Source organism: Camelus dromedarius, chromosome 8 (assembly GCF_036321535.1).
Source record: "Camelus dromedarius isolate mCamDro1 chromosome 8, mCamDro1.pat, whole genome shotgun sequence".
Taxonomy (NCBI): Eukaryota; Metazoa; Chordata; class Mammalia; order Artiodactyla; family Camelidae; genus Camelus; species Camelus dromedarius.
Window position 1 is genome coordinate 36,645,859 of NC_087443.1, and position 26,099 is coordinate 36,671,957.

A 26,099-nucleotide genomic window follows, 5' to 3' on the forward strand; every position below is an offset into this window, starting at 1 on the left:
GCCATAAATTTTGACTAGATTTGTGATCTTGGAAAAGGAAATAAACCTCCTTTACTGTATCTATAAAATGGGAATATCAATTTCACATTTCCCATTGAATTTGTTTGGTCCATCTGCAGACATAAATGAGATAATGGATGTAATATTTCTGTTGTTGTAATGAATCAGTAAATACTAATTATGATTTTAGGATTAATGATAACCATAAATATAAATAGTTTATATGTAACATGAGTTAAATAAGAACAATTTAATAGATAATCTGAAAAAGCATACTACTGCCATGTATGATGTTGCTTTCTTTTGTGATTAGCACTCCAAGTTTTACGAGTTGATTTATTTATAAGCTATAACCCCAAAATTTGGGAATCCATGAATGTCAATATTTTGGCATAAATAGGATTGAAATACTTAGACTGTGATCCTTAAATCAGATCAATTTTGTTGCACTGTAGAGATAGAAGCTTATGCATCTAAAATTCTAAAAACCCATGGTATGCAACCAGTGTCTCTTAAGTAAAATGAACCCACAGATTTTTTGACTATATATTTCAGTACTCTTCCATTTGTCCTAAATTTCATCTAATCTCTTCTCAATGATATGTTGTAAGAGGGGCAGTATAGGTTGCCTAACAAAATCCACAGCATCATAGTGTATATTAGCCATGAATATAGAAAACACATAGTAAAATAATATGTTTTGCTTGCTTTCTGATATGTTGGGGTGAGGCGGAGAGCTGTGAAAGTTCATACTCTGTAGGTTATTTATGTCTTAGACTAATCTGTGGCTAGATACCATCAAATATGATACTCCCTCTCAATAACTAGCTGCCAAGTTCCCTATTATTATGAAATAATATTGAATAGAACTTTTAATACTTCTTTTGGTTTAGAAGTGCAAGACCTATATATTGTATATTTAACAGTGTAGTCCATCTGGATTTTTACAACATACTGATCATTTAGGGTCTTCCTTCTTACAGATTTAGAAATATTTTTTCCTCAAAAAGGGGCATACTGAGTTCCATCAAACTGAAATTGAATTATAAATTAGAAGTCGATGCCTTACCTTTTGGTTGGAGTATTCTACTAATAATTTTGTCAGTTAGTAGGTACTCAAATACATTGATCAACAAAAACCTGTTGTGCAATTTAATTTGACCTCATTTTTCCATGAACAATACATAATTCCCTGCCTTGTTATTTTGTGTTGTTCCCTTGCTGATCAAGAGGTTTGACGTTCAAGTTGCTTTTGCCCAACACTATGTTGTGTTTTGTTGCCAGTAATCTTGCTAAAGCAAAAAGGATCGTATAGTTACCCATTTTATCAGCTAATCACATTCTAGTGCATTCTTGCCTATATTCTTCTTTATATTAACAAAACTGCGTTACAGTAATAGTAGTTTGAGAATTTAATATATATGTAAATAGATGATGTTTGTTCATTGGGAATTTAGAAGGGATACACCAGGAAGGCTAGCATTAGGGTATAATGCAGATTCATAGAATTCCATTAGGTTAGGATACAGTTAGTTTTCTAGTAAATTACAAGGAACAGATGAAACATCTGTATAGGATTATGTCCCAAGCATCTCTGCTAAATCAGAACAAGCTAAATGTGTGATGTCTTAGTTGGCTTGGGTGCCATAACAAAATGCTGTGGATGGGATGGCTTAAACAATAGAAATTTATTTCTCACAGTTCTGGCAGCTGAGATGTCCTAGATCAAGGTGCTTGCTGATTTGATTCCTGATGAGAGTTCTCTTCCTGGCTTGCAGATGGCTGCCTTCTTGCTATGTCTTCTTATGGTAGACAGAGTGAGAGAGAGATCTCTTCTTATGAGAATACTAATCCTATCTGATTAGAGCCTCATTTCTATGATGACTCTAATGTAATTAAAATTTTTTTGAGTTTCAGACAAAATTGACAAAACTGTAAGATATTTAAATTGTACATCCTGGTGATTTACTATACATGTAGATTGCAAAAGAACTTCTCTTATCTAATTAACTAACACATCCATCACTACACATTGTTTTGTTTTTTGGTTTGGTGAAAACATTTGTTTTACTCTCAGCAACTTTAAATTGTACAATACAGTGACTTTTTTCATATATATATATTTTATTGAAGTATGGTCAGTTTACAATGTTGTGTCAATTTCTGGTGTACAGCATAATGCTTCAGTCTTACATGAACATATATATACATTCATTTTCATTTTCTTTTTCACCATAAGTTACTCAACAAATATAGTTCCTTGTGTTATACAGTATGAACTTGTTTTTTATTTTATATATATTAGTATCTGCAAATCTCAAACTCCTGATTTATCCCTTCCTACCCACTTCCCTCCCTGGTTCCCATAAGTTTGTTTTCTATGTTTGTGAGTCTTCCTGTTTTGTAAGTAAGTTTGTCTTTTTTTAAAATAGATTCTACATATAAGTGATACCATATGGTATTTTTCTTTCTCTTTCTGGCTTACTTCACTTGGAATGACAATCTCCATGTTCATCCATGTTGCTGCAAATGGCATTATTTTATTATTTTTTATGGCAGAGTAGTATTCCATTGCATAACTATACCACAGCTTCTTTATCTAGTCATCTGTTGATGGACATTTAAGTTGTTTCCACATGTTGGATATTGTAAATAATGCTGCTGTGAACATTGGAGTGCATGTATCTTTTTGAATTAGAGTTCTCTCTGGATATATGCCTAGGAGTGAGATTGCTGGGTAATATGGTAAATCTATTTTTAGTTTTTTAAGGAATCTCTATACTGTTTTCTATAGTGGCTGCACCAAACTACATTCCCACCAACAGTATAGGAGGGTTTCCTTTTCTCCAGAGCCTCTCCAGCATTTATCGTTTGTGGACTTAAATGATGGCCATTCTGACAGGTGTGAGGTGACACCTCATTGTAGTTTTGATTTGTATTTCTCTGATAATTAGTGATATTGAGCATTTTTCATGTGGCTGTTGGCCATTTCTATGTCTTCATTGGAGAATTGCTTGTTTAGGTCATCTGCCCATTTTTGGATTGAGTTGGGTTTTGTTTTTTTTTTTATCAAGTTTATGAGTTGTTTATATATTCTGGAAGTTAAGCCCTTGTCAGTCTCATCTTTTGCAAATATTTTCTCCCATTCTGTAGGTTGTCTTTTGTTTCGCTTGTGGTTTCCTCTGCTGTGCAAAACCTTGTAAGTTTAATTAGGTCCCATTTTGCTTTTATTTCTATTGCCTGGGTAGACTGCCCTAGGAGAAGATTGCTGAGATGTATGTCAGATAATGTTTTGCCTGTGTTTTCTTCTAAAAAGTTGATAGTGTCTTATCTTACGTTTAGGTCTTTAAGCCATTTTGAGTTTATTTTTGTGTATGGTGTGAGGGAGTGTTCTAACTTCATTGATTTACATACAAGCTTCCAGTTATCCCAGCACCATTTCTGTAGTCACTGGGTTTTACATTTCATCCTTAGATTAACCTTGTTTACCTTATACCTGAATGTTTGTACCCTTTTATCAACCTCTCCTTATTTCCCCTGCTTCCCAGGCCCTGGAAACCACTTTTTCACTCTGTTTCTATGAGTTTGGCTTTCTTTTAGATTCCAAATATAAATGATACCGTGCACTGTTTGTCTTTTTCTTTTTGGCTTATTTCACTTAGCATATGCCTCCAAAGTTCTTTCATGTTGACATAAATGGCAGGTTTCCCTTCTTTCTCATAGCTGAACAATAGTCTATAGTATATATACTATTACTTCTTTACTCATTCATCCATCAGTGGACACTTAGGTTGTTTCCATATCTTAGTTATTATGAATAATAATGCAGTGAACATGGGAGTGCAGACATCTCTTCCATATCCTATTTTAATTTTCTTCAGATATATACCTAGAAGTTGGATTTCTGGATTACATTAGCAGTTCTGTTACTAAGTTTTAAAAAACCTCCATACTGTGTTTCACAGTGGCTGAACTAATTTAAACTTCCAAGAGTGAACAAGTGTTCCCTTTTCTTTACATCCCTGCCAACAGTTATTCTCTCTTGTCATTTTGATAATAGCCATTGTAAAAATTGTGAGCTGATATTTCATTGTGGTTTTGATCTGCATTTCCCTGATGACTATATATTTATAGTTATTTATACTTATCAAATACATGATTCACAAATATTTTCTTCCATTCTGTACATTGAATTTTCATTTTTTAATGGTTTATTTTAATGTACAGGAACTTTTTAGTTGGATGTAGTCTCATGTTGATCTGTGCTTTTATTCCCCTTGCTTTTGTTGTCAAATGAAAAAAAATTTTGCCAAAACCATTGTCAAGAAGTTTACCCCTTTGGTTTCTTCTAGGAGTTGATGATTTTTGAGGTCTTATGTTCAAGTATTCACTCATTTTGAGTTAATTTTGTGGATAGTGTAAGATGGTAGTCTAGTTTCGTTCCTTTGCATGTAGCTGTCTAGTTTTCCCACCACCATTTGCTGACAAAACTATTGTTTTCCCATTGTTCCAGGCACTTTATTGTGATTTAATTGATCATATAACCATGGGTTTATTTCTGGGCATTTTCTGTTCGATCAGTCTGTGTGTGTGTTTTTATACCAATGCCATACTGATTTGATTACTATAGCTTTTTAAAATACTTTGAAATCAGAAAATGAAGTGTGATGCCTGCAGCTTTTTCTTCTTTCTCAAGACTGTTTTGCTTATTTAGGGTCTTTAGTGTTTAAATACAAATTTTTTAATTGTTCTATTTCTATGAAATAGAACAATTTTCTATTTCTATGAAAAATGACATTGGGGTTTTGATCGAGATCACATTGAGTGTGTAGATTGCTTTGGGTAATGTGGACATTTTAACAAAATCAATTTTCTAATCCATAAGCATGGAATATCATTCAGTTTATTTGTAGCTCCCTCAGTTTCTTTCATCAGTGCCTTATAGTTTTCAGTGTATAGATTTTTTACCTCCTTGGTTAAATTTATCCCTATGTATTTTATTCTTTTTGATGCAACTGTGAATGAGATTGTTTTTCTAGTTTATTTTTTGATAGCTTATTGTTAGTGTATAGAAATGCAAATTATTTTAAATATTGATTTTGTATCCTACAACTTCACTGAATTTATTTATTATGAGAGTCTTTTGGCAGTCTGTAGGATTTTATCTATATGAAACAGTCACATGCAAATAGAGAGACTTTCATTCCTTATTTTCCCACTTGGATGGATACCTTTTTCTTTCTTTTTCTTGGCCAGCTGCCAGGGCTTCTAGTACTGTGGGGAGTAAAAGTAGCAAGAGCAGGCATCCTTGTCTTCTTCCTGATTTTACCAAAAAAGCTTTTAGCTTTGCACCATTTGGGTATGCTGTTAACTGCGGGCTTGGTATCTGTGGCCCTTTTTATGTTGAGCTACATTCCCAGTATACTCAGTTTGTTGAGAGTTTTTTGTTGTTGTTTTATTATCATGAATGAATTTTGAATTCTGTCAAATGCTTTTTTATGTATTTATTGAGATGATGATATAATTTTTATTCTTCATTTTGTTAATGTGGTCTGTCACATTGATTGATAGCCAGATGTTGAACTATCTGAATTCCTGGAATAAATCCCACTCAGTCATGGTGTGTGTTCCCTTTGAAATATTTACGTTGAATTTGGTTTGCTAATATGTTGTTGAGGATTTTTGCATCTATGTTCACCTGAGATACTGGTCTGTAATTTTCTTGTTGTGTCACTTGTCTGCTTTTCATGTCAGGGCAACACTGGCCTCATAAAATGTGTTTGGGTGGGTTCCCTCCTCTTCTATTTTTGGAATATTTTGGGAAAGATTGGTAGTAATTCTCCTCTAAGTGTTTGGTAAAATTCAGCAGTGAAGCCATCTGGTCCTGGACTTTTGTTTGTTGGGGGGTTTTGATTACTGATTCAATCTCCTTACTAGTAGTTTCTTTAGATTTTCTGCTTCTTCGTGATTCAGTATTGGTAGGCTGTATGTTTCTAGGAACTTACTCATTTCTTCTAGTTGTCCTATTGGTTGGCATTTAATTGTTCATAGTAGTCTCTCTTGATCCTTTGTGTTCATGTGGTATTAGTTCGAATATGTATGTTTTCATTTCTAATTTTATTTGACTCCACTCTTTTTTCTTGGTAAGTCTAGCTAAAGGTTTGTCTAATTCATTTATCTTTTCAAATAACCAGCTTTTAGCTTCGTTAATCTTTTCTCTTGTCTTTTTAGTCTCTATGTCATTTATTTCCACTATGATCTTTATCTCCTTCCTTCTGTTAACTTTGGACTTAGTTCTTTTGTTTTTTTCCCTTAGCTCCTTGAGGTTTTTAAAGTTAGGTTGGTATTTGCAATGCTTTTTTTTTTCTTAATGTAAGCATTTATCACCATAAAGTTCCCTCTTGTGAACTGCTTTTGTTTCATCTCATAAGTTTTATTACATTGTATTTCAATTATCATTTGCCTTGAGATATTTTTTATTTCTGTTTTGATTTCTTCCTTGATCCATTAATCATTCAGGAGTATGTCTATCAATCTTCACATATTTGTGAATTTCCCAGTTGTTCTTTTGCAATTGGTTGTGAGTTTCTGTGGTCAGAAAAGATGCTTGATATAACTCCAGTCTTCTTAAATTTATTATGAGTTGTTTGTGGCCTAACATGATATATCCTGGAAAATGTTCCAATTGTGCTTGAGAAGAATGTGTATTCTGCTCCTGTTGGATGGAATGTTCTATAAATTTCTATTAAGTTCATCTAGTCTAATGTGTAGTTTAAGTCTCATATTTCTTCTTGAAGTCCCCTACTATTATTGTATTATTGGCCATTTCTCTTTTCAAGTCTGAACATTTAGGTGCTCTTCTGTATTTACAAATGCAGTATCCTCTTGTTAGATTGACCCCTTTATCATTATATAATGACTTTTTGACTGTTATTTATAGTCTTTGCTTAAAGCTTATTTCATCTGATATAAGTACAGTTACTCCAGCTTTCTTTTGGTTTCCATTTGCATGGACTATCGTTTTCCATCCTTTCATTTTTAGTCTGAGTCCTTAAATCTGAAGTCTTCTGTGGCAGTATATAGATAGGTACTGTTTATTGTTGTCATTTGTTTTTTTAACCATTCAACCACTCCATGTCTTTTGATTAGATATTTTTGTCTATTTAAAGTATTATTGAAAAATATGGATTTACTATTGCTATATTGCTAAGTTTTCTACCTATTTTGTAATTGCTTTGTTCTTCTTCCCTACCTTTGTGATTTGATGATTTTCTATAGTGATATGCATAGATCATTTATTTTAGTCTATTATCGTTTTTTTTTTTTGCTTTGTGATTACCATGAGGCCTACATACATATTTTATATTTATAACAGTCTATTTTAAGCTGATAACAGATATGTTTCAACACATACAAAAGCTCTGTATTTTTACCTTCCTCCCTAACATTTTGTGTTTTTGATACCACGGTTTACATGTTTTAAACTTTTGTGTCCATTAACCAATTATTGTATTTATAGTTACTCAACACTTTTGTCTTTTAAGATTTATGCTAGATGTATCAGTGATTTACCCACTACCATTATGACAATAGAATATCCTGATTTAACAGTGAGATTTATACTTTTATTTGTTTTCCTCTTACTAACTAGTTTCATTTTGTTGTAACTTGAAAATGTCCTTTTAACATTTATTGTAAGCCCAGTCTGGTGGTGGTAAACTCTTCTGAATTTTGCTTGCTGGAAACTTTTGATCTCTCTTTCAATTCTGAAAGACTGCTTTGCTGGATAGAATATTCTTGATTGTCAGGGATTTTGTTTGTTTTTAATTCCTATACTTTGAATATATCATGCCACTTCTTTCTAGCCTATAATGTTTCACTGAAAAGTCTGCTGATTGTCTTGTACTGTAAGTTGTTTTTCTCTTGCTACATATAGTATTCTCTTCTGCCTAACTTTTAACAATATAATTATAAAATGCATTGTCGTGAGTTCCTTTGGACTCATCTTGTTTGGAACATTCTAGGTTTCCTGGAGTTGGGTGTTTGTTTCTTTCCTAAGGTTAAAGAAGCCATTTTTTATTCAAATAAGTTTTTCATCCCTTTCTCTCTTCTTCTTCTGGGACCTCTATGATGTGAATATTGGTCTGTCTGATGGTATACCATAAGTCTCTTAAGTTATCTTCACTTCTTTTCATTCTTTTTTCTCCTCTTCCAATTGAATTCCATTATCTTGTCTTCAAGTTTGCTGTTCATTTCTTCTGTGTGATCTAGTCAGATATTGAGTCCCTGCATTGAAATTTTCAGTTCAATTATTGTATTCCTAAGCTCTATGGTTTCTATTTAATACTTCCTTATATTTTTAAAATTCTGATTTTGTTCATGCATTGTTCTCCTGACCTCAGTGAGCATCTGCCAGGAAGCTCACTGGCTTGGCATTGAGTCTCTTTTCCTGCTAACTTGTGTTGCTAACTTGGCCCCTTAGATTCCTTATAACTGCTCTGACTTCTGATCTGTAACTGGAAGCAAACATGGAATAGAAATTTTCAACCCAGGAGACTATATGTTCAGTGTTCAGTTTGACTACTGAATAATTCTATCCTAGTTTTCTTAGATTTTTTTGTTTTTGTTTTTTTCTTACTTCTCTGAGTGTTAGAAATGTCTGACCCTCAGGAAGCAGCAGTTAGGCCTTCTTTAGGGAATGACAGGGAGATGGGCATCTTTGTGTGCTCCCTCTGCACTGAGCCCTAGGGGAATAGCTGATTAAGAACTGTTTCTTGGTTTGCACAATCCTCTGGGACCTGGGAACACAAGCTCCACTGTTTACCAGAGGCAGGCAATCAAAGGATTCATCCTCTGGGTGGTAGGTACAAAAGCTGAGATGCCAGATATGTGCATAAGCTTCTTTCAGGGAGACCCCAGCAATCTGGAGTGAGTCAGATGGAGAATATGAAAATGGCATCCATTGGCCTCCCCAGTCTCTGGGAAGGATTGATTGTGATCAGCTCCTTGATGTGTGCTAAATTAGAAGCCTGACCCTTAGACAGCAGCTTCTGCAGTATGCAAATAGATCTCTTTCAGGGAAAGACTGGGTAATGGGTGTTTCTGTTTTCTCTGTTGTGATGCCCGGGGGTGGGGCAAATAGTCACAGCAAGTTCTTGCAAGCCTGTTAAGAACTTTTTATTTATTTGCTATGGTCTGTGAATCTCAAGGATGCAGACCCTGTTGGTTTTTAGAGGTAGGTGTTTGGGTGTCCTGTCCCTCAGGTAGATGTTTTAAAAGTTGGGGTGCTAAGTATTTGGTCTAAAACCTTTAGACCTCAAGAAGAAGGTATGAATTTTGAGTCTACTCCCGATTGTGTGTCTCTTTGCCAGGGGTGGGATTAATGGTGAGAGTGTCACAGCCTTTCCTACACTTTTTAGATGTGGGCTTTTTCTCATTGACCAGATGTGGAGGGTTTGTTCAGCTGGTTTCTGAATTTCTTTTAGAGGGAATTGCTCCATATGTAGCTGTAGATTCAGTGTGTCTGTGGGAGAAGCTGAGTTTGGGAGCCTCCTATATCATTATCTGGGACTAGAAATCCCTCACTTAATCTTAATTACCTCCTAAAGACCCTATCTACAGATATAGTCACATTGTGGGTTACAGCTTCAACATATGAGGGGACACAATTTTGTCCATAGCATATGGGGAGGCAAATAATCTGCATGTACCAAGGAACTAAGTGTGAGAACAGAGTTTAAGTCATCTAGTCACTGCTTTAACCTGTCATGATTTTCAAGTGTCTGTGGAAGGACCTAGAGGAAGATGTAGTAATTAAGATTTAGTGATGTTGAGTAGGATGAGACCTTATAAATCATTCAATCCAACCCATGCAATGCACAAAAAATTGTGAGCTCAGAGAAGTGAAGTAACTAGGATAGAATTTTTCAGTAGTCAAAGTGAACAATGAACACATAGTCTCTTGCAGTTAAAATTTTCTTTTTACTATTCTGTGCTGGCTTCCAGATATAGGTAAGAAGTCAGACCAGTTATGAGGAATCGAAGAGGCCAAGTTAGTAACACACTGGCAGGGAAAGAGACTCAATGCCAAGCCACTGAGTTCCTTGGGAATGATGGCTCATCAGCCCCTAAGTCTGCACAGGATTGGTTCCAGGTCCTGGCGTGAGGAAGACCTAAAAGGTCTGCATAAATTGGACACTGCCACAAAGGCTAAGTAAATTCAGGTCTGATATCCAGGAAGAACATTAAAGTCTTTGGAAAATTGATAGATAAGAAAGATTATAAATTAGACTTCTTTCTGTCAAGTCTTTACCAATTCCTTGAGCCTGCAGTCATCTTACTGCCCACTTAGTTCAATGTCAAGGTTGTAAATGTGACCGATTCATGACAGCAGTCATGTTTTGCATCATCTCTCTGACACAGCAAGTAGAACCAAATTTAGCTGAGGAGAGTAGAAGTAATTGTCTCTTCTTTTCCTGGTGCCATTATGTTACAGACTTATTTATGCGCTTTGGTTTCAGGTGGTTTAGGAAGCAAGTTTAAGTATGAATGTTAGGAAAATGAAACAAAGCATTGAGATTCCAGTTTTAATAGAGTCAAGTACTCCAGAGTATAACATTCCACTGAATTCAGAGGTTATTGATTTTTTCAAATTCAGCCCAGAGATAACTGTTACCTCAGTTACAGCATTCGTAGTGAGACTGCTCACAATCATTGTTTACCTTAATTAAAAAAAAATCTTTGATATAGTATTTTAATCAGCAACCTCCTTTCTTTTAGATGTTTCTGATTTCTATTAAGACAACATCAAAAGAGCCCATAAATATGTTGTGTTTTGTTTCTGTATTTTGGATATAGGACAGTAAATCTAAACCTGCTTTGACTGACATTTCTCTTACATTCCAAAGATGTAAGAGAGATTTAGGAGATAGAGTAAATATATTTTAGTGACTATGAGTAGAACAGGCACAGATTTGCAGGCTATCATGATGGTAGTTAAACATTTATATGTATTGCACACTATGTGCCATGCACTCTTCCAAGTGTTTAATATACATATATAATGTATTTAATTGTCATGTCAGTTCTCTTAGATGTAATTATTGTGCCTGTTTTTTGAATAAGAAAACTGAGGTGCACAGAGATTAAATAAATCATCCATGATCACCAAGTGGCAGAGATAAGTTTCCAGTGTAGACCATTTGCTTCTAAAATTATTTTTAATCACTGTTAACAGTACGCTTATCTACCCAGAGAATATGGGGATTTAGGAGTGGGTTGCATTTGAGGTTCTTACAGCACATCCATGTGTAAATATCCAAAGAGTAACTGGAAATATAATGGAACCCAAAAGAGATGTCAGGACTGAAGACAGAGATGTGGAACACTTCAGGGTATGAGTGTTACCTGAAGTCATAGATATGTCCAAGAAATATACTTCTTTTGACCCAAATAAATGTAGCAGGGGAGTCAAGATAGCTTGATGGCATCAGCAGTCTATAGATGTGAGCCTTTCATAACATTAAATGCAACAACTACTTTACTGTTTCATGAATAAGTTTTGGTTTCATGATTTGTATATATTTGAAACAGTTTACCAATAATTTGGAAATATATTGTACACATCTGTACTCTGCGTGAATCTCAGATACTAAAAGCTAATGTAAATAAATAGAGAAAACTAGTCAACATTTAGCTATTACAGAATCAAGATTTGAACAACCAGAGTAGTCTCTCTTCTACATCCATTTGTCAACTCTAAACAGAGTTTTACTAGAGAGTCTTACAAGACAACTGGAAGTAGTCATTTTTCTTTCCCAGGGAATGAACATTGGGACAACGAATTCTATAGCCTGGGACTAACATGTATCAGGTATCTGGACAAAGAAGCAGGGCTGACACTTTATTTTCCGTGCTGTTGTAAAACTTCATTATCTAAACTCTTGGCCATCTGTTCCTCAGACCACCTCACTTCTTTGTCAGTTCTGATGAAACATGCGTTCATGAAAGCTGAGCTATAGAGTACTGTTACCCATAGAAGTTCACCCACTGGAGATATTCTTAGGCTTCTACACTCAGTTCAGAAGTTTTTCCATAAATTGAAGTGGACTTTGCCCATAATGCTGAGATACACCCAATCATTTTGTTGAATTAAGAGGACAAATAATTAAAAACTGTGAAATGTTAGCATCAAGTAATTTTACCATTATTTGAACTGCACTGTCAGCACTGTTGTTAAGGAGACTTTTTCTTATATGCAGTAAAAGTTTGAATAAGAATTCTGTAAAGTGAAAAGCAAGCATTTTTAATTTGCCGAAGTTCTAGTACAGGGTAAGGTACTTTGTCACTTCTTCTGCTGAATTCATAAATCAACACCATCAAACGTAATTACCAGATATCAAAAGAGAACAATTCAGAAACATGACAAAATTATACATGGAACAATGAAATAAAGAAAATACAAATGCAATATACTACAAATTATGTTCATGGAATTGGTAAATCCATCCCTGAGAATCCTGAAAGGGGGCCTAGCGAAATGCATTTTATCATCTCCTTGCAAAACAAACACTTTATTCTTCCTTTGAATGGTGGCTTTTTTTTTTTTTTTTGAAGAATTGAAAACGTGTACAAAATATCTTCTTAGGACAAAAGATTAGTGTTGTAGCCCAAAATTGTCTAGGCCTTAACAACTCAACTGATAGATAGATAGATAGATAGATAGATAGATAGATAGATAGATAGATAGATAGATAGTGTTGTATTGACAGAAATAATTCGTATTTCACTGTCTTGTAAACTCTTGTGACTTTAGCTGCTTATTGGAGTGTACAGGAGGTGTATGCCAATGTGTTCAAACACAGGTGTGACTCTTCAAGCATTGCTAGTACCTACTTGGCAGTCCCTTCTCTCTGTGATGTAGTGGCTCTATTACGTGGTGACATCTCCGGTTCTGCAATGCAAGGCCACATTCTCTGCTCTGAAAAGCCACATGGCTCTCTTAAGCGAATGGCTGTCTTTTATACATCCCCAATCAATGTTTGCCCAAGGTAAAACTCTGACTTCCTTGCGCCTAAGATCTTTCACTCTTAAGTGAGCTTGCCTTTATTCCTCAGTGCAATGTTTGTGCTGTGATCTCTTTCCATTCTCCCAGAATTTTATCCTCCCTTTCTTCCAGAGACTTCTCTACGTACCCCCACCCCAAAGTATTGAACAAGATCTCAGTAACATGTTGATTGGATCCATACCAACAGCCATTGTTTTTACGGGAATGATAGATTGCTTTAAAACCTGGATTTTAGAGTTGGAAATAAGTATGAATTAGCTGAGTGTGATGTGGTTGAATAGGTGAAATAATTTGGGATTCAAATTGTGAGAAAGAATGAACTACGTGTAGGTGAGCGATGGAAAATGCAGTGGCCATGTTTAAGTAAAGCTGTGACCTGGGAGATCAATAAGAACCCAGTGCAAAACTGGGTACCCATAGTATTAAACCCGTAGTAAGGAGTGTCTGTATGTTCTGAAGAAATAGTGCTGGAGGGAGATAGCTGCATCGAAAGTTTCCGTGATGGTTGGAATGTGGAATCCCAGCAAGGGGAATGATTGTATCATCTTCCTCTGAACTATTTTCGGCTGGGCATTGAGAAGTGGTAATAGGATTTGAGAAGAGGAATAATTTTAATTGTAAGTAACAAAATTTACTGTCAGTCATTTAAACCACAGCAAGAAGTCCAGATAATGGTTGCTCTAATATTTAATAATGTCATTAGAGTTAGATTCTTTCCAGATTTCCCTCTACCATCACCTGTATTTTGTTGTGTTCCCTTATAATTTCAGTATGAATGCATCAGTTCCATATTTCATGTTTTTACACAACCTCATTTTAAGAAGTAAAAAATGAGCTTTCTCTTTACATGACATGATCTTTTATCCTCCACAAATAAATCTTTTCCAGAACCATCCTAGCAGACTTTCCCCTACCCAGTTGGTCAGGACTGGGTCACATGTAACACTCTTAGACCAATCATTTGTAAAGAACACTAGACCAATCATGTTTCAGCTCTAAATCCTGGGTAAATTTTTGCCTGAATAAAATCAGGGTTTAGTTATTAAGGAAGAATGTAGAAATGACTACTAGGTATTCACAGAAGACATTGTGGAATTTGAACCAACATGAATTGAATACTTACTACATGTGTAAAACAGATTATTAAAAATAATTTAGAACTTGAATCTTGGGTCTTAGAAGATGGCCATAGTATTATTTCATATTGGTGTTACGGAGAAACATCTCTGAAGGGGAAAAATCTGCTTAGTCTCAGTCTCCGGTTCCTAGAGGATAACATCTCAAACTTTGTTTTTGTCTTTCTGCCATATCTAGCAGAAATAGCAGAGCATATTTCTTACGAGCAGGCCCACTTCACTAAACACTGTATTGATAAAGTGGGCTTCTAGCTTAATTACTAGGAAATTTGTTTTAGCTCTTTTCTTTTCCACTCTAGGAAGTATATCAGAATGCAAATGAGCGAAAGGCCATAATTAGAGGGATAACCTTGAAGCCACTCTAATTTATGGGAAAAAAAAAATCATTCTCCAGTTTCAGCATTTCGACTATTATAATTACCACCAAATTATGGACCTAGTGACACATGTCACAGGTAACTGAAATTCACCATGTGTTGGGACCTTAGGATAAAAGCTTTGATCCAGAAGACAACTCTCTTCTTTCTTTGTGACCACTCTCTTATTGTCATTACATTGTTGTAATTCTTGGACCTCTGGATGTTCAAGTTGAACAGTGAGATTAAAAAAAAAAGGAAAAACCGTGGACATAGAAAGTGGGAAACACACTCCCCACTCCACAACACTCAACCCATTGTTAGGCGTGTAATAAACACTCAAAAATCATGGTCTAAGAACAAAGAGATTTACTTACGAGATTTACTTACAAATTTAAGTAGTTTCCATCACAAAAATCACATTTTCTCTATCAAGGTACAAGAGGCAGTAGAAGAGTTAACGTGCAATCACATTTGGCATGTTTCTGCAGAACAAGAGTTAGAATGAGGAGTGCCAGTCAGAGAAACAGAGTGGAGATTATGAACAGTTTATTTTTATTTTCTTAACTGTGATATTTAATATATTTTTATTGAAGTATAGTCAGTTTACAATGTTGTCAATTTTTGGTGTACAGCATAATGCTTCAGTCATACACGAACATACATATATTCGTTTTCATATTCTTTTTCACCATATATTACTACAAGATATTGAATATAGTTCCTTGTGCTATACAGTATAAACTTGTGTATCTATTTTATATATAGTATTTAGTATCTGAAAATCTCAGGCTCCCAAATTTATCCCTTCCCCCCCCCCACCCCCAGTACCGTAAGTTTGCTTTGTCTGTGAGTGTTTCTGTTTTGTAAGTAAGTTCATTACTATCCTCTTTTTCTCTTTTTCTCTTTTTTTCAATTCCACATGTGAGTGATACCATGTGGTATTTTTCTTTCTTTCTGGCTTACTTCACTTAGGATGACATTCTCCAGGTCCATCCATGTTGCAGCAAATGGCATTATTTTATTTTTTTTATGACTGAGTAGCATTCCATTGCATAAATATACCACAACTTCTTTATCCAGTCATCTGCTGATGGACATTTAGGTTGCTTCCATGTCTTGGCTATTGTAAATAGAGCTGCTATGAACATTGGGGTGCATGTATCTTTTCACATTAGAGTTCCCTCTGGATATATATACCCAGAAGTAAGATTGCTGGATCATAGGGTAAGTCTAGTTTTAGTTTTTTGAGGAATCTCCATACTGTTTTCCATAACAGTTGCACCAAACTACATTCCCACCAACAGTGTAGGAGGGTTCCCTTTTCTCCACAGCCTCTACAGCATTTATTGTTTGTGGACTTTTGAATAATGGTCAGTCTTACTGAGGTGAAGGGATATACCTCATTGTAGTTTTGATTTGCATTTCTCTGATAATTAGTGATATTGAGCATTTTTTTCATGTCCCTATTGGCCATTTGTATGTTTTCATTGGAGAATTGCTTGTTCAGATCTTCTGCCTATTTTTGGATTGTGTTGTTTGTGTTTTCTTATTAAGTTGTATGAGCTGGAATTTTGTATATTCTGGAAATTAAGTTTAAATGTTCAGGGGTTAAAACAAAAGACTTCCCAGTTAAAGAGGAGGAATAGCTCAGTGCAAAATATTTGCAGTAAAGCAAGAAGAGTGAGTTGGGAGGTTTCAGCCAGAGCAAAAGGGTCCCAAACAAGAAAAAACTTTTGACTAAATTACAAAATACTTCCTTTTCTGGAGAGAGTAGCAGCACAAGGTGGCTGAGTGAGCAGGGAACTTGGAGTTTTATGGATTTGGGTTGAATGCAGCTTTACCTCTTACCATGGACAAGTCACTGAAATTTTCTGAGTCACAGTTCTTACCTGCCAAATGGGAAAAATAATACCTATCTCATAGGGTTGTTATTCCAACTATGGATACTATTTTAAAGCATATGGCCCTTGACACAGGTTTGCAAAGTAGGGGTACTTACTCCCATCTTTCCTCATTGTTTTACTTTTTGCAGTAACTGGTGGGAAAGGATTGTTGTTGTTTTCAAAACCTTGATAATCGTGATAGTGAATCAGTGTATGTTCCATGGATTGCACGATGTACTTAAGTCTGTCCTCGTGCCAATCCTATGAGGTAGATCTTTTTGGTTTTCCATTTTACAGAGGGGAAAACTGAGACCTAGAGAAAGGATGTGTTTCCAAAGTCCATATTCTTAACCACCTAGGAGGTATCCTCCCACCCCCTCCACAGCTACCCACCAACCACGTGGGCTTTATTCTTTGAATTCACACAAAGGCTAAAATCACAGAGATTAAAGAACACACATGGCTTCCTGCTTCTGCTGCCTGCTGAATTCCAGCGCCTGGGGGTCAGTGTAGGTACCTGCTGCTTTCGGTCTGGGGTTTGCTGCCAGTAAACTTTCCCATTTTCCAAGCAGTGGGGAGGGCGACAACCAGCTGCTCTAAAACGTGTTTGAATCTCATCCCCCCAACTAAGAGACAGCTGTGCTTATCTATAGAAAGACTCTGGAAGATTGGTTTATGTTTTATAAGACACTCTAGGCAGGATGAGAGAGATTTTCAATTCAAGAACAGAACGTTTTGGTATTTCCCCATTGTGGATGCCTTCCCAACCACTGATATTTACTCAGATACAAAGCTTGTGAGCCTCAGATAAATAGAATACAGTCGTTTTCAAGACACTTTCATTGTTTTCCTCAAGGTATGTTTTTTACACCTGACATATTCCATGCCTCACAGCCGAGATAACAACCCTTTGTTGCTCCAGGCTTCTCCTGGAATAATTTCTGAAGCACTGTTCTGTCTTGTTACCTGCTGCCCTTTCCTTCCAGTGTGTGGATAAAGCAATAAATGGTCAAGTTAATGCTGCTGCTTCTTATGCTAGACTTAAACCGCTCACTGCCACAGAACATAACTGTAATGTCTGTGGCCCATAGGAGGCGTGAGGCTTGCATAGCACCCAGATTTTCCACTTACAGGAGAGAGGTACACAAGAGTCCACAGAAAATGGCAGCTTTATCATAGGTTTTCTTGTTCTAATTGTCTAAAGCTAGTCATGGTTTCAGTACAGGTTTTATTTTATAGATAATTATGAAATTCAGTTTTTAACTTAAAAATGGACTAATTATATAATTATAGAATTAAAACATGATCAAGTCATCAAAGACTGGAAAAGCTATGATACAAATGAAATTTGCAACATGAGGTGTGATTTCAGAGGTACTTCAAAACAGGGCAGCTGACATTTAACCACATTCCACCACATTCCGTGTGTAAGTATACACAATGTAAATGCTTATGTATGTAATAGTTTAGAACTCATTTATGCACTCCCTTACTCCTGTAGCCTCTATTTTCCCAACAAAATAGCAAAACTTTTCTCAAGAAGCATAGGCATGTCTGACAGCCTCTTAAAGATCATAAGTAGGTAAAGCACCTTGAGAGCTACAGGAGCCAGCGTTTGCCCATATTTTATTTTACTACTAATAAGGCTGAAACTAACTACTTGATTTTGTGCAAACATTTAATGAGGACAGACATGAACTTTTTCAAACACAGAAGTGAAACGGTGAGTTCTAAGATATTTTATGAATGAAACCATGCCATATTGACATTGAGGGAATACACTTGCTCCAGCAAAAATCTTACTTTGCTATAAACATGGTTACTTTTGCTCTAAGAACCTTTCTGTACCCAAGATTTTTTAACTACTGCTTTTCAGCTAGGTGTAACCAATGGGAGTCTACTGGCAAGCACTCATTCACTTTTGGTGTTTTAGCTGCTTGTCACAGTTTCAGCTTTTCCATTTCATGCAGTCCTATGAATGGAAACAGTTCATGCTGTGATGGTAAGTTGAGGGCTTCCTCAGTCACCAATATTCTGTATTAAATTCCAACTTTGAAATTACCTGAGAGTGGCTGTCTTCCTCACTGGACCCTGACTGCTACACTCACTCAAAGGATTGTGATGAGCAAGACTGGCTGCGTGCTAATTTGAGAGGGGTGTGCTGGGATAAGAAAGAGGCATAGGATGTGCCCCTTTACCTTTGATTGTCAAGGAATGTTCTTGTGTTATTCCTTGATTTTCCAATGTAGGTAGAATTTATTCTTAGTTTTTTTTCCCATCAAGAGCTCCAAATTCTGTCATATTATTTGTCAGTTAACTTTATAAGCTTTTAAAGATGACAGCGTCATTATGTCCATGTACATGCACAGCCCTAGTTAAGATTAACTCAAGGAAGCTAAATAATTTCTTCCCAGGCTGCATGTCTTAGCGATGTATTATATTTAAATTGAGTGATATTAATCTATATGTGGGTTTCGGAATTTTCTGACAAGCATGTCTTTCATCAGAGTTTTAAACATAAATAATGAGAAGCATCATTTGATCAAGAATTTATATGCCATTCCTAGATGCCAAAAAACTTTGTTTTATGGCCCTTGGATGTAGAATGTCTGGGAAACACTGTTTTGAGAAAGAATTGAATTGAAATCATGTCTGTTTGCTATACTTTAGTTATACAACTTATAGAAATATTTCAAGTAATTTGTGTCTCATGTATCTCCTGTACCTGTGTCAAGCAATTAGGGTAAATATGAGAGCACTGTCGCTTCTACGTGGACCTTATTGCCTTATGATGACTAACGTTAGATGAACTATAGACTGCTCTAACAATGTATAAAAAGCTGTTCTACCTAGTATAGGTATCAGGGGATGTTTCTTTGAGAAAGTGATGTTAACATTAAGACCTAAGGGAAGAGGTTATTTCCAGGCAGAGGAAAGTTCTTGTGAAAAAAGCTTAGATGTGATGAGAAATACGTGGCATGTTTAAAAACTAGTTTATTGTATGACTAGACCACATAATGTAAAAAGCAGGAAGAAAAAGGATTAAGGCTTTATAATCTGTAACAGAATAAGAATACATTTTAAAGTCCAATACAGCGTACTGTAAAATAATTTTTTGAGAGATCATGTTTTGTGTTAATGTAGAGAATGGACTAAAGGGGAGTAAAAAGGCAGAGACAGAACCCAAAAACATACTGCAGTCATGCAAGGTTAGACAGTGACTTCCTCTAGGGTGGCGACAGGGAAGGGAGCTATTGAGAGGATTAGACTAAGGGGCCCTGGTGACTTATGAAACGGTATGGCTGGAGAATGGTAAATCGAAGGTAATTTTTAGTTTTTGCCTAAGTGACTGACTGGTTTATGTTAACTGAGCTCTTAATTTTAGAGCTCAGGTGATATTTTCATAATCATTATTATAAGCACATTAATGGTAACTGTAGCCTTGGGAGTCCATGAGTGGGCTTAGATTGAAGGAGGGTGGGGAGACAGCTATAAACCCAAATGTTTAAGAAACATCTGGAAAAATCATCCTGCCCATGAAAATTCTGCATGGGAAAAACAGAGGTAAGTGGATAAACTATGTTTATTTGAAAACATCCTTCTAAAAAAAAGTTTCTTCCCTGAGTGTTTATATCTTGCATAAATTCTTAATATTCAAGATTGTTAGACTAAAATGGAATGAGAAAGCTTCCATTGCTGGGTAGAATGTAGTGGGTTATGATAAACCAACGGTCCCACTATTAACAACTAGAAAAGTCAGATAAGAAATGTATAGAATAAGCACAAAATTTAGCATGCATGTATTTAGATCTCCTAAAGAAGAAAGTGAAGGCTACAAAAGCAGTATTTGAAGGACTAACTGCCTAGAATTAACTACCTAGAATTTTTCCTAACTGAAGAGGGTCAGCTAACAAGGTCAAGCAGCTCAGTGGATCCAAAGCAGAGTATATAAGAAAATAGCATGACACCTATGTACATCATACTTTTTTTTAAATCAGCAGTTTGAGTAAGCTAAAATCTTAAAAGCAGCCAGAGAAAAAAGACTTGTTTCCTTCAAAGGAGATTCATAAAAACTTATAACTGACTCTAAAAGAAAACTGACAATCTCCAATTCTATAACTAGCAATAATCTACAGTAGTCCCCCTTATCTGCAGGGGACACCTTCCACTACCCCCAGTGGATGCCTGAAAATATGGATAGTACCAAACCCTGTATGTACTATTTTTTTTCCTATACACACCTATAATAAGGTTTCATTTACAAATTCAGCACAGTAAGAGACTGACCAAGTTGCCAGCATCACTGCTCTTGCACTTTGGGGCTGTTATTAAATCAAATGAAGCTTACCCTAATACAGCCACGGCAATACTTCAACAATCTGATAACTGAGGGAGCTGTAAAGTGACTAACAGATGGTGAGCGTATACAGCATGACAGAAATAGACACACATATATGACCAAGATAATTTAAAAGAAAAGAAGAATATTTTTACCAAAGGGTGTTTGAAAAACTGGTTATCTATAATATGAAATAAATGTACTATAGCATCACTCCATAAACAGAAATCAGTACAAGTCAGCCACTGCAATGGAAAAAAGTTTACATGTATGAGAAAACAGAAATAAATGCTGACTGTACAAAGTAATATTGTAAACTAAGCGGAAAAGTTGCAATATGTTTAGAATGAAAATTCAGGATGACAGTATTGTAAAGTTGAAAAGGTAGGTAGAAATCAAATTTTCTATGATTCTAGCATTACAGAAGAGTTGTATAAGTAATACTTTAAAATTTACCTTAGTAAATCGAAAAAGCATGTTTTAATCTCTGGAGTAACTGAAAGTAGTTAAAATGTATTTATAACTGAGGAGGTACTAGGAAGGAAAAATGAAATAGTTCATTAGCTCTCCCCCTCTAAAAAAGATCAAAGTAGATAATACAAAAATGTGTAAAATGAAAAAATAGTAATATGATAGTTACAAACATAACCTGTATAACCACAACAGTGAATGAAATACATACCAGAACTATTCTGAGATACCAGAAGACCATCATCTCTGAGAGAAGGAAAGCAGACAAGGTAAGTCCCTATTGACTCGATTTCTTCCTAGAGACCAATTTGTGACTGCAGGAATACTGCAAGAAACAGGACCAAAATACAAAAAGTAAACTAACAAAAATTAATTGTATTTCTATGTTGGCAATGAAAGATTAGAGAATGTTTTCAACATAACCTTTACAGTAGCATCAACAATATTAGGGAAAAATTATCATATATGCCAAGTATTTAAACTATAAGCTCTTATTGAGAGAAATTAAACATTTAAAATGAAGAGTTATTTGCTAAGTTGTCATTTCTATCCAGCTTGATCCATACAGTAAACATAACTCCCATCAATACAGCCCCACAGGTGATTTGTAGAACTTACCAAAGAGATTCTATAAATTATGTAGAAATTCAAATGACCTAAATAATCAAATAATTGTTAAAAAAAAGAACTTAATATATTTTACTTCAAAGATTAAAGTTACAGTATTTAAGATAGTATAGTGGCACAAAGATAAATCTAGAAATGAAACACTTAAAAATCCAGAAATAGATACACATATATGACCAAGATAATTTAAAGGAAAAGAAGAATATTTTTACCAAAGGGTGTTTGAAAAACTGGTTATCTATAAATGTACTGTAGTATGACTCCATAAGCAGAAATCAGTACAAGTCAGCCATAGCCTTAAACATAAATCTAAAACTTCAGAACCTCTAGAATTCAACTTGTGTTTGCCAAGCATTTTTGCTAGAACAAAAATATAAAAGAAAAAATTTGATAATTTGTACTTCATCAAATTTAAAAAACTTGCATGACTCATAAGAATATGAAAAGAAGCATCAGACTGGGAGAAAATATTTGTAATATATATACCTAACAAAAGACTTAGAAAGAGAAAATGAAGCAAAATATTTAACAGGTATTTCACTAAAGAAGATAGTGAACATTCACATAAGTACTCTAGCATATCCTCAACATCATTAATAGTAAGAGAAAAGCAACTTAAAACCAGTGACATGAATGTCTAAAGCCTAAAATACCAAATATGGCCTAAGATGTAGAGTAATTGTTTAATATTATTGCTGGTGGTAATTTAAAATGGTAACTAAGTAGGGAGAGTATAGCTCAATCCCCAGTACCTCCTTTAAAAATAAACAAACCTAATTTACTCCCCCCAAATAAAATGTTGACCAAAGTTATGCTACCATTTTTAAAATTATTGTATTATTTATTTTAATAGTTCCTCATTGCATCTTTTATCATAATAAAAGATTGCAAATGAATAAAGGTTAGTCAACAGATGAATGCGTTAGTAAGTTTTGGTATACATATAAAATATAATACCCCCCAGTAACAAACATAATAACCTACCAATACATGCAGCAACATGGGTGAAGCTTACAACTGAGGGAAAAAGCAAAACAGGCAAAAATACATACTGTAGAATTTCATTTATATGCAGCTCTACAGAAGGTACATCTACAGATCAGTTGTTACCTGGGATGGGGATGGACTGGACTGAGAAGAGGCCCAAGAAAACTAACATCAAACATCAAACAATGCTGATATAACAATATTAAGTTTACATTCCTTTCTAGTATTTCTGACACACATCAAATTTGACCATATGTTGGGTCATGAAGAAAACCAACAAATAGTAAATTTTTGAAATCACTCAGAGCATAGTCTCTAATTATAAAACTTGGAAATCCTCCCTTACCAGAAAAGTTTAAAAAATAAATATTATTTAGTCCATGAGTTAACTAAGAAATAAATAACAAAAGATTGAAAACATTCTTTCTGAGGTAGACGATAAATTTTAAAAAATACCTGGGATTCTTCTTCTGTACTGGTAGTTCTACCTAGTGTAATAATACAAGGGGAAAAAAGAAGAAATACAATTGTCATTATTTATAGAAGACATGCTTACACATTTAGAAATCCAAAAGAATTTAGAAAAAATACGTAAGATTTAAGTGAATTTTGCAAGGTCTCCAGAGGCAGGTTAGTATATACATAGAAGAATATGCTCAGTTTCATTAGTTACCAAGGAAGTGCCAATTAAAATCTTAGCTATAAATCTGCCAAAATGGCTAACATGAAAAATACGGGGTGAAAAGTGTAGGTGAAGATGTGTTACAATTGGAAAGCTCAGATTTTGCTGGTGGGAGTATAAATTTGCAAGAGCTTTTTGGAAATCTGTGGGAGTATCCAATAAAACTGAATATGGGCATTTTTATGACTCTGCAACTACACTCTCAGGTATCTACCTAACAAAGCTCCATATATATGTTCACCAAAATACACATACCTGAACATTTGTAAACTGCTATTAATAATAGCCCCAAACTATGTAAAACTCCATCAACAGTAAAATGGCTAAATAAACTTTTTTTAATTTTTGCATACTGGACTATTATATCAGAATGAGAATTGACCTCTAAATGAATTTGATCAAAAGAAACTAAATCTACAAAATTACATTATATTCAATATATATTAAATGTGACATGTTAGATAATACATATTATTATATAGAAGTTATAATACATATTAAGTATGTGGTTTAATGTATAATTATCATATATAATTATGTATCTACCAATATCTAGTAGAAAAAAGGGGAAACATGTACATGAAGGTAAGAGTCCAGTTGCTTGAGAAGCGAAGAAAATACTGTCAGGGAGTATAGAAAACCTTTCAAAAATTCTGGCTGTTTTACAATAGAGTTTCATGAACATTTAAATACTACAGTGATGGTAGAGAGAGATCAAGGTGGGGGAGTAGGAGGATGCTGGCTCACCTCCCCTCAAGAACACCACCAAAACTACAACTACAGATACAGTGACTCTTGATAAAATTGACCTGGGTCTTAGCAGAACAGCTCTTCTGCTTCTAAGGCTGTAAAGAAAGATCCACACAGAGTCTAGTAGGAAGGGAGGAGACATGATCTGGTTGGGACTCACACCCCTAGCTGCGGACAGAAGAGGAGGGGGTCTATCATAGACTTGAGGATATTCCCTGGGGAGCAAAATGGTTCAAACCACATAGGAGGCCACCCCTGGGGTCCAACACAGGGAAGATGAGGCCCCTTAGCTGGTTTGAAAGCCAGTGGGGCCTATTGGAAGGCAGTAAGAAACCAAGACTCCCCTCCTTAAGAACACACACAGACTTGCTTATTCCTGGTCACAACACAGAGGCAGCAGACTGAAAACTGCCTGGGGCTCTGTGCCCCGCCAGACCCTCTTGTTCCAAATTCAGCCCTACATCCTAAAATGATTTTAAGAAAATTGAAATCTTATTATCTTTTCCAACCACAACACTATTAGATTGAAATCAACTGCAAGAAAAAAAAACTACAAAAAACACACATGTGGAGGCTAAACAATATACTACTGAGCAGCCAATGGATCACTGAAGAAATCAAGAAGTAAAAAAAATAACCTGGAGAGAAATGAAAATAAAACCACAATGATCCAGTATAAACCTACTGTTTATATATAGTAGTTAGTGCAGATATTAATACATATAAAACAGATAAAGTAAACAAGTTTCTACTGTATAGCACAGGGAACTATATTCAATATCTTGTAGTAACCTATAAGGAAAAAGAATATGAGAAGGAATATGTATATGTATATGAATGACAGAAACATTATGCTATACACCAGAAACTGACACATTGTAAACTATCTACTTCAATTAAAAAAAAAAAAATATATATATATATATATACACAGACACACACACAAACCCAACACAATGATCCAAAACCTATGGGATACAGTGAAAGCAGTTTTAGGAGGAAAGTTTATAGTGATACAAGACTGATCCAGAAAATAAGAAAAATATTCAATAAAAAACCTAACATTACACCTAAAGGAACAAGAAAAAATAAAACCCAAAGTTGGTAGAAGGAAAGAAATCATAAAGAGCAGAGCAGAAATAAATGAAAGAGGAATGAAAGAGGGATTAAAAAAACAGAAAAGATTAATGAAACTAAGAACTGGTTATTTAAAAAGATTTTTAAAAACTGATAAACCTTTAGTCAGACTTACCAAGAGAAAGAGTGAGGGCCCAAATCAATAAAATTGGAAATGAAAAAGAAGTTACAACCCACACACAGAACTACAAAGGCTCATAAGAGATTACTAAGGACAACTATATGCCAATAAAACGGACAACCTAGAAGAAATGGACAAATTCCTAGACATGTGCAATTTTGCAAGACTGAATCAGGAAGAAACACAAAACATGGACAAAACTACTACCAATAATGAAATGGGATCAGTAATTTAAAAAATTCCCAGAAAATAAAAGTCCAGGGCCAGATTGTTTCACAACTGAATTCTACCAAACTTTTAGAGAAGAGTTAACACTTACCTGAAAAAGAATATGAAAAGGAATATATTAAATAAGATACAAGGAATATATTATTCCTTTTCATATATATAACTGAATCACTATGCTGTACACCAGAAATGAACACACTGTAAAGCAACTGTACTTCAATAAAAATTAAAACAATTAAAAAAAAACAAAACACCCTTATCAAACTATTCAAAAAAGTTGCAGGCAGAGGCAGGAATGCTTTCAAACTCATTA

At 35.0% G+C, this 26,099-nt stretch overlaps 1 protein-coding gene across 7 annotated transcripts in view; it reads left to right on the forward strand.

Annotated features, from left to right (window-relative positions):
• The window catches only part of CTNNA3 (catenin alpha 3), a 1,350,697-nt gene that overhangs the window by 1,306,830 nt on the left and 17,768 nt on the right, over positions 1–26,099 (forward strand). Inside the window, exon 18 of one of the 7 annotated variants that reach the window (XM_064488128.1) lies at positions 21,450–21,589. The exons of the other annotated variants lie outside the window; for them this stretch is intronic. Coding sequence (XP_064344198.1) covers positions 21,450–21,452 — 3 coding nt within the window. The 3' untranslated portion in view covers positions 21,453–21,589. Of the gene's footprint in view, positions 1–21,449; positions 21,590–26,099 lie in introns of those variants that run through there. 7 annotated transcript variants of the gene reach the window in all.